Source organism: Sphaerodactylus townsendi, linkage group LG06 (genome assembly GCF_021028975.2).
Source record: "Sphaerodactylus townsendi isolate TG3544 linkage group LG06, MPM_Stown_v2.3, whole genome shotgun sequence".
Taxonomy (NCBI): Eukaryota; Metazoa; Chordata; class Lepidosauria; order Squamata; family Sphaerodactylidae; genus Sphaerodactylus; species Sphaerodactylus townsendi.
This window is the reverse complement of record NC_059430.1, coordinates 31,591,927-31,601,915: the sequence shown is the minus strand read 5'-3', so window position 1 is coordinate 31,601,915 and position 9,989 is coordinate 31,591,927. Positions and strand designations below refer to the sequence as shown.

The 9,989-nt window shown below is 40.4% G+C and overlaps 1 protein-coding gene across 1 annotated transcript in view; it reads right to left on the bottom strand.

Moving 5' to 3' along the window:
* Positions 1-2,995: 2,995 nt before the first annotated feature.
* The window catches only part of MYBPC1 (myosin binding protein C1), a 98,645-nt gene continuing 91,651 nt past the window's right edge, over positions 2,996-9,989 (bottom strand). The window contains 1 exon segment of the mRNA XM_048501523.1: positions 2,996-3,695. Within this exon segment, the coding sequence (XP_048357480.1) occupies positions 3,598-3,695 (98 nt within the window). The 3' untranslated portion in view covers positions 2,996-3,597.

Here is a 9,989-nt window from a genome sequence, read left to right as displayed (position 1 = left end):
CCGCCTGCCCCGTCCAGCCCAGCCCAGGCGGGGAAAGAGGGGCGTGCGAAGCGGCGGCCTCGGCTGTTTGAGCAGGGCCGCCAGGAACACTCTTGCGCACGTGTGGCTGGCGGAGAGCCCGGTGGCGCCTGGGCTAAAACTGCGGTGGGCGGAACTAAACGCAGCTCCTTTTCGAAAGGGAAGGTTTGCAAATAATGGTCGCCCGTGAATGGTGTTCCTAAACATATAAGTGAACAGAAGCTGGCCTGACATACAGCGGCCCACATCTGTGGAAGTCGTGGGTGAATGTGCACGTGTGAACCAACCTAGCCTTCTGCCCCAAAGGCCTAAACAAGGAGACGCAGGCTGTGATCCAGCACACAGCTAAAAGGAGTTTGGATTTATACCCACTTTCCTCAACTTTAAAGAGTTTCAAAGTGCCTGCAGCCGCCTCCCCTCACCCCCGCCCCCTTCACAGACACCTTATGAGGGAGGTGGGCCTTCATGTGTGGGAGTGGGGACACAAACTTGGTTCACCAGATTAGAGTCTGGCACTCATGTCCAGTACACATCGTGTGGTCCAGCTGTCTGATATGTGGGCTGAATATCTGCTCCTCTTCTGTTGCGGGTATTTAGGTTGGGCATAGCCAGAACCCTGAGCCAACGGAACAGGAAAAAGGACTAGTGCCAAAGGAGTCTTGGCCCATGACTTCTAGTGCTGAATGAGCCAGCCCACAGGATTCACAAAAAACTCAGAATTAAAGTGTGTACGGGGTTAAGGTGCCTATATTTTTCTGCTCTTTTTGGTAAATTGTCTTGAGAGAAAGCAGGATTTACTTATTTTATTTAAACTTTGCCTTTCTCACACACACAAAAATTGCAGGTGAATCACACAATTAAAAAACAAAAATGTGGAGGCTGGGCCATGAAGGGTTTCCGAGGTAGTAGTCAGTATGTTGAGTTGAAGCTGAGAAGTAAAGGGTAACCGGTGGAATAACTGCAGAATAGAAGTGTCATGAGCATACTGTGCCTCACACTTTGCACCAGATGGAGTTTCTAAGTTGCCTGCAAGGGCAGACCTTGAATTTAGCTATTTAGATCTGAGGATATAAATAAAACACAGATAAATAAAACACAGTCATTTGTAAACCTACTTGGGAATAGGTGTACTTGAAACAAGTGAGGTTTGGTTTTGGTTGAACATGGAGGGAGTTAGAGTTGTGGGGCCCCATCCAGTTATAAACCATTGTTATTGTCCATGCACCTTGATCCATAGAAGAAAGTCGGTAGCTCAGCTTGGGTTTTCACCCAAAGAACCATGAGTTCAAGTCTACTACTGCAGTTGGCGAGGAAAGGCAAAAGATAGCTCTTGAAGGACCCATTTCTCCTTCAGCGTAGGAGAATGTGCAAACCTCTTTTATTTCATGCACTCTTCTGAGAGTTTGAGAATGTGCATATCACATGTCTGGGGAAAAAGGAACCATCCATTCCCCCTCCCCCCTTAATTGCATTTCTGAATCGTGCTCCATCTGGAAGCATTTTAACCCTTTTCTCTGTATTGTGTTGCCTCTCAAATTGTACTCCCAAGAAGATGTCTTGGAGGAAATTTATGGGAGAGGGGCTTTGTATTTCTTGGTGATCCGTCCATTATGCTGGATTTTAAGCTGGATATTTAACATCACATCTTTGTATTAAGTAATTTAATCTACTACTGGACTACCATTTTTTAAAAATGGCATTTGAAGCTTCTGTTGATTTTAAAGCTGTCATGTTTGCCATCAACAGAAATATGCTGTAAACCTGATAAAAACCAGTTTTAACTGTCAGAAAAAGCTGGCTAGAACCAACTCTTTCTGTCCTTTTACTGATAAACCTCTCAGCTTACACTCTGAAGAGGATATGTAGATTTTTAGTAACTTCGGGTTTGTTTTGCTATAATATTTAAGTATGAACCCTATGAGAACAAAACCCTCTTTTATGGTCATAAGTGAGGCCTCCTTATATGGGTTATTTGTCCACTAAACATGGCCTTTTCCAGCTCTGATGCTCAACAGCCTTCCCATAACACTGAACAATGGAGAAACAGTACTTGGAAACTTTTTAGCATTCACTGCAGTTTTCATTTCATTCAAGCTTTTTTAGGTTGCTTTTTTTAGATGCTTGTCCCATTGCAGGTGGTGATTGTTAATTTTCTCTCTGATGCTTCATGAGTGTTGTGTTTATTTCTCTTGAAGTGCTGTTTCTATATTTAATGTAAAGTGCATGTTATGGGTTTTACAGGCTGTGTGGCCTTGGTATGGTAGTCAACAAACTACCGCATCTCAGCCACATAGCTCCCACAACAACCAATGCAAAAATTCTTCTAAGACGGGTAATAAGCTTCAACAGGACCAACCAAAACATAAAAGAGAGCAAACTTCCAAATTCGTCAGAAATCTTCACCAGACTGGATGGTAAACAAAAAGGGGGGAGGTGAGAGAAAAAGAGGCTGGGTATGATGGAAAGTGCAAGTCTGCACATTATAATGAGCAATTGGCATTTGTGGCTTTGTTTCTGGAGACAAATCTGCAATGCAGTGCATTGTCAAAGGCTTTCATGGCTAGATTCAACTGGTTGTTGTGGGCTTCAGTGTGTAACTGGTTGTTGTGTCCAGTGTGTAACATACTTATCTCTGTGATACACCTCTGAAGATGCCAGCCACAGATGCAGGCAAAATGTTAGGAACAAGATCTACCAGACCACGGCCAGACAGCCTGGAAAACCCACAATGACCAACCGCAATGCAGTGTTTTACAACCAGCTGTTGGTGCCTGTTCCAGCACCCAAAAGTAATTGTATTGCAACTTCTGTCCTTGTTCATGACCAACTACGCAGTTGGACCAATAGTATGCTTGCAATTTAGAAACTTTGCATGCCATCTAAAATTCAGTACTTAGATGCAGTTACAGGCAAAGAAGAACCAAGAACAAAATTGTAGCCCAACCTATAGCAATCACAGCGATCCAAAACATCTTCATAGGTCTTGATCACTTCAGCTTTATTGTACATTACATTAAAACTTCTTAATAGTAGCCAAGAGAAATGGGATTCCGCAATAAGCAACAGGATGCATGAACTTTTTAAACTGAAGATGCATTCAGCTTAAATATCTGTTAAATGCTGCAAACTGTGTTAACCTGTGCCTTTGTAGGTGCCTAAGACAAGTGTTAGATGCATTATTTATCAAAAGAGGTATGTGTTTCAAGGCTCCCCTGCATTGCCACTGGGTTGAGCAGTACCTGCTCCTCGTTCTGACAAATCAAATCTATGTAGCTATACAATGTATAAACTAAAAGCTCCCATGCGTATTGCTTAGTTTTTCTTCTTTTGGCATTAAAATTTTTAAAAAACAACACAGAAATGCACGCACAATGATGTGGAACATTACAACAGGTGAGTAAGCTTCAACTTATTTCAACCCCAAAAAAGCAACCCATGCGTGATTTTTTCTTTCCAGCAGCAGCAGCAACAGCAGCAGGAAGGGACCATGCTGAAGGAGTGCTGTCGTAAGAGCTAAACTGCTGTGGCGCTGACTGCCAGTAATCCAGTCCAGTGGTGCAGATACATGGTGACCAGACTCTACTTGTCTTGGTTGTTTGCTTGTATTTCTTGCAGGTAGTTGTCAATGATATGTGGGGGCACTCCTTGCATTAGTAGTCGGAAGAATGAGACCCCACCTATGGACAAGGAATGAAACAGAGTTAAAACAACCAAGATCACAAGTGTTTGTTGAACCTGACTGCCAGTTGTAAAGAACCCTGTTTCTAAACACATGTACTAGCGTGAGAAAGATCCCCTGATTTCAACAAAACTTCTACACCAATAGGTTTGATTGCAGCTTTAATTTCTTGTTTACGTGAGGCAAAATAGTCTGGAAGGGCCATCAATAACTCTCATATTTTGTTCATCACAGAGCCCTGACCTGGATTGCCCAGGCTGGCCCACTGTCATCAGATCTCAAAAGCTAAGCAGAGTTGGCCCTGGCTAGCACTTGGATGGGAGACCACCAAAGAATTCCAGGGCCTCTATGCCGAGGAAGGCAATGGCAAACCACCACTGCAAGGCTCTTGCCTTGAAAACCCTAGGGGTTGCCATAAGTCAACTGTAACTTGATGGTGCTTTACACTCATATGTATAATGGAAACACTGAAGTCTGAGGGCCAAAGGAAAATCAGAGCTAAAGTTATTGCCAAGCTGGGGCTGTTGCTAGAAATGGTCACCTCATGGTGGAACACATTTGTCAAAGGGATATTAGCCTGCTCTGTGATTTGAGAGCTCATACAAGTCTGAAGGAGTATAGTTAGAGAGATAATGTGGGTTTTGAATGGTTCTCCCTTCTTACATACTTTGTGGGGCCCCAGCATGTAATATTTCCTAATGTTTGATGTAGATATTACATAGAGATGATGGTATCAGTGATTACTAACAGCAACAGTAGTGCTATGCTGTCTCCTTCAGGCATGTATGGACTTCTTGCCTGTGCTCCCACTTTCTTACAACTGGAATTCAATAGTTAATTGCTGGGCTAGAAACATGGCATCACCTTTAGATTACATAAATGGAACTTGGGGCCTGTATGTTTCCCTACACTTAGATGCAATAAAGCCAGTGCTTCCCTAATTAAGGTTTGCCTCCCTAGAGAGATGGATCAGTAAGACCTCACACTCCATACTGAACTTTCCCAATGGGTGTCATGGTTAGACCAAGAGAAAGAAGGACCTCTTTGATAACAGCAGAATGGCACATTTGCAGCCTCTAGATCAGGCACTCAGCTTTCCTGGTGTCCACCAAATCTTTTGAGGAAGTGAGTGGGGCTCCTGTCCTATAGGGCTTCTTGACTGGCCACTGGAGATACGATCGGCTGTGCAGGTTAAAATAATATTTCGGTGGCAGATGCCATCACAGTATTGGTTCTATTTACTCTCTCATTCTTCTTTCCCAATGTATATTTTTTTTAATTGCCCTTCTTGTCCCCTGCACTTGGGCTACCTCTGTGTGTGTGGCTTCATCTTCCATGATGGCCATTTTGTGGTTGATTTCCACCAACCTGCATCAGAATTCCAAAGCTGCCCACAGGCTCAGAAAGGCTGAGGACCACTGATCTAGATGATCCCTTCCCAAGAAAAATCCAGCAATTAATATACCAACATGCCCTAACCACTCAGTGAGGCAGCAGTGGCCCACCCATCTTGTAAAGTTCATGCACACAGATGTTATTGTGTGACAAAGCACTACAGGGAACCAGTACCAGTACTGTTTCAGTGACATACAATCAGTCCCAGATTGCTTGCCTGTGACTGCAATACCCTTTCCTTTGCAATTATTAAATAAAATAATGTTTCTCTTTTTCTGAACAGTTTTTTTTATTCTCTTAAGATATCTGTAAAGCACACTAAGGCTTCATGAAGCAGAGGGATTAAATGTGTGGGTTTTCATTATACTTTTGAATTCTAAACTCAAAACAGTGATTCTCTTGGTTTGCTGGAGCTCATTACAGGGGGAAAAGTTGGAGAATTCCTGCTGTAAGACCAGACTTCCATGAATTGTCATAATTTCTTGCAAGCACGAGGATTAATAAACAAGAACTTACCTTAGGATGTGTTCAATTACATTACTATGAATCTAAAACACAAAGACCTTTCAAAGATGAACTGCTTCCAGTATGCTTTTAAATCTACCAAGGAGTCATTTGCCATTGACCCTTCAGAGCTAAAATTTTCCCAATTCAACCAAATGCAAATATACATTTCATTGTGTCATCTGCTATATCCAGCTAAAGCCACAAGGTTAAAGTTTGCATCAAACTAAGTCATATCATTGAATTTTTTTTACTGCTCTTTTGCGCAATGCATTATTAATCTTCAGTGAATGCAGAAGACAGACACGAGGGGGAGGGGGAATGGACATGCTTTTAAAGCATTATTTAAATTTACTTCAGTGCAACTTTTTGACCAAAATCATTCACTTTCCAAGTAAAATTAGATAACATTTGGTATCAACACATCATTTCTTTAGGCATCTGGACCTAGATGTGAATAACTAAATGCTCCAATACTGGGCATATTTATTTATTAACCTAGCTCATGCTTTATTATGTCCTGCCAAAGCATTTATATACGCTGTTAATAGCTAGTTGCATCACTGCAGGGGATTTGCTATCACAAGCATTTACGGGGCAACAGATTCAGCAATAGTTGGTTAATTACAGGCGCAGTAATATAAAGTCAGTCTATTACAATCATTGGTTTTTATAGCCTCATTTTCATTAAATGACATAATGAAAATTATGCCATACGCTGGTAGGCTTTGTATGACGTGACAACAGACATAAGCTTCATATGCAGGGACCATATGAAAGCTTACCTTAGATGACATTATACATTCAAAAATCCTTACTGTGCAACTAAGGGAAAGAGAGAGAAAGAAGCTGTAAGCACTTAACTCGCCAACACAGAAGTACTGAACTTGAGTGAAATTATGTTCATGATTATAAGATGATGTTTTATGTTTTAATCCTTAGTCATGTAAAACGTGTGAGAGGGAAGGGGGGAAAGCAAATGGAAAGTCAAATAGATGGGAAGGAGTCTAGCATCACTTCAACATTATCATTAATACGTGAAGCTTTATTAATTATGCAGAAAACAAATGATTGGCTCTGGCAGCTAATCTAGAGGAAGCGGTGTAGCCAATCAGATTGTGCCGCTAATTTAGAACCAACATTTTCAATTAAACTAAAGCATATATATGTATATATATATATTTATATATAATGAGAGAGAGATGCTGGGTGTTTCTCAGTGCCGCAAAAAAGCCACACACATAGATATACATATATATGTTGACACTAAAAGGCAAAATTATCAAGTACTGCAACACATTATAAGTTACATGATGTACTATGGCAGTTCTCTACAGAGTTATTCCAGCTTCCTGTTAATTTCAATGGGTTTTGACAGAAGTAACTCTGCATTGAATTGTGCTAAATGTCCTATATACTTCTGCAAATGAGACGCATATTATTTAAGAAACAATATATATCCTAGGTGCATTTCAAGAACTGTAAGCAGTAGCCTTCAAAATAAAATTTCAAACTAGATAGATTTATTAGTATATATTATTACAGCGTATTTACTTTATAAGTTTTAGTTTTGAAATTATAACTATGACCACCAACAACCTATGTGTTAATTTTTGTCTTTTAAAAAAATTGATAACATGTTCAGAAGGTCAGTATTCATTATTGATTCTAAGAAGCAGGCTAGCTTTTCTAATCCTTCTGAATGTTAAAACAGGCCCAATTCAGATCAATAATGCTAACTGATGCTTAAGCCAAATATTTTAGGACCTGGTTGTATGACTACACAGACACAATTGAAATTCATGCCTGAGCTTTGCTAAACTGAATGTTAGTTCCTTGATTCTTGATTATTTTGGCCTTTTTTGCTCATGCCATAGAGGGTATGGCATAGAGCAACCTTATACTCTGACCAAATATGAAAACACGCTTCTCATGCAAACACATTCTATGTGAGAAAAGAGGAATGAAATGGAAGGTAAGGCCTAGTGGAATACGCTTTTAGAAACCTGTTTCTGCCCCGACAAGAAGATTGGTTCTCCTGGGGAAATTATTCCATGATATATCACTGCAGAATTAGAATATTTGTACCAGTATTTAATCTCGGTTGAAATTGTTTTGCATTTATTGTTGAACAACTTTTAAAAAATTAAAAAAGTTAATACTTATAGTAATCTTCTTAGTAGCTTTCTGTCGATCAAAAATATAATTTATTCTAGATTCACATATTAGACCACAATCATCTATGTTACAATAGGAATTCAAGAACCCCATTGCTTTGGTCACAGTGCTGAGACTGTCATCTGGAGAAGTTCTTCCCATTGCAGGAATAATTGGCTAGCCATGTGAGGCTTTAAGATTGATCCAGATCTCCTTAGCCTTTCAGAACTCTTGTTGAATAAATTGGAACTTCTTTAATTTCAATGAACTTCATTGGTTCTCTCAGCTGCCAAAAAAAACCACCTTTGCAAAAGCGAACAAAATTAGATGAACATATAAGGGGTTGGCTTCTCCAGTGCTTTTTAGCTCAATTTCACCCAATCTCCCAGCCTTCTACGGCTCCTGTCCCATATGACTTTTGTTTATGCAGGTCCCATTCACAACCTTTATTGGTGATCAAAGGGTCCCCTCTCTGTCTGATCAGCAGGGACGATGGTTGATTACAAATGAATAAATTTTATGTACAACAGCTTATCTGCACTGACCATTATATGGAGATTTCATGCCCATCTGTGAGATAGATGCACCTACATTGCATCTAAAGAGATATGTGCAGACTGCATTTGTATATGGTTTTAACTGGGATTGGGGGTGAAATGGATTTTAATTGTTTATATGAATGATGGACACCGCCCTGAGCCCTTCGGGGAAGGATGGTATAGAAATTTAATTAAATAAATAAATAAATAAAATAAATTGTGAGCTGGAACAACAGAGTTGCTTCCCCTGTGTAAAGAAGGGGTATGTTCATGCTATTCTTATTCTAGAAGGAGCTCAAGGAATCTTGAACTGCAACTGGTGCAGATAAGCTCCAGCAATGATAATTCAGCATTACTGCAACTTACTCTTTTCAGAGCCAGTGGAGTCAAATTCAGCATAATGGAAATGCTGACTCTGTTAAGGAAATACTGTTGTGACAGAGAGACCTTTGAGACTGCCAGTTATGAGGAAAGCTTGAGCTACATGCTCAACCAGTTTACCAGGAAGAAAGGCTGATCAACTGACACAGGGATCGGTTTGTAAACAGCTGGTCAGTAAGAGGGGTGGTGTCTTAGGTTTACAGAGCACAATGTCAAATACCAAAGAAAGGGCAGAGGAAGAGCCCATAAAAGAGTGGGGGACCCCAAAACTCAAGACTTCAGATAGTCACAAGATTGGAGTTTTTTTGCCTTCTGTGAAGCAAAACTAAATTCACGTGTTCAGTGTATAGTGTATAAAAAGAAAATACTTGGTTTTATATGGAAGTCCATAATATGAAAAAAGCTAAAGCTATTTGACAATAATGTAGGAGTTACTGGAGAAATAACGCTTTCTGTACTGGAATTTTTAGCTGGTGTATGGAGCAAGACATTACAGATGGGATTCCTATCAGCAAAGTGAGAATTAGGGCGGGGGAGTTTAACACTAATTATTATAGTCTAATCTGACCTTTACAGCCTCCCCCACTTCTTTGTTCAGTCCATGTGAGAAGAACTACTTCTGTGTGGGCAGGAAAAGCCAGGAGGAGTGAGAAAACCCAAAGAAAGGGAAATGCATGTTGATACCCTTCGCTTTCCTTGAAAAATCGCACTTGGAGAGCTTTCAGAAACCGTGGACATTTCTCAGATCTGAAAGCATGGTGAGTTCCAGGGAGGGGGGAATATGTGCATAATTGAGAATCCTCCCAGAAGAGAATTTATGCAAATGATACCACAAGTGCATAAAAGCCTCTAGTTTTGCCACCTGTGTCATTTCCCGAAGCCAAAATAGCACTAGGGGGTTTTATTTGCTCCACTGAGGGGCTGCACATAGAATTGTTCTGTTCACCTGGAGCCCCAAGTAGGGCAAATAACCCCTGTTGGGAAAATAGAATGGAGGGAAGGCTGGATCCCCTCCCCTCACCATGTGGCCCTGATCCAAAGCACATTCAAATGCAGCAGCAATATGGCTGCAATTCATAATGTATAGTTGGGCTTTAGTGGAAAGAAGCCAGAGAAACAACCCCATGTTTCTGGAGTATTCACCATTAAACTAAGTTCCTTCTGAGATATGCAGATATCATATTGAACTAATATACTCGATACTTTAAAAACCCTTTCCATTTATAATAGATGTCATGCAAGCAAAATTACTGATTTAATAATTTGACTAATATAAATGAATTTTAAACTCTGCAAATCTTTAAATTTGATCTTTG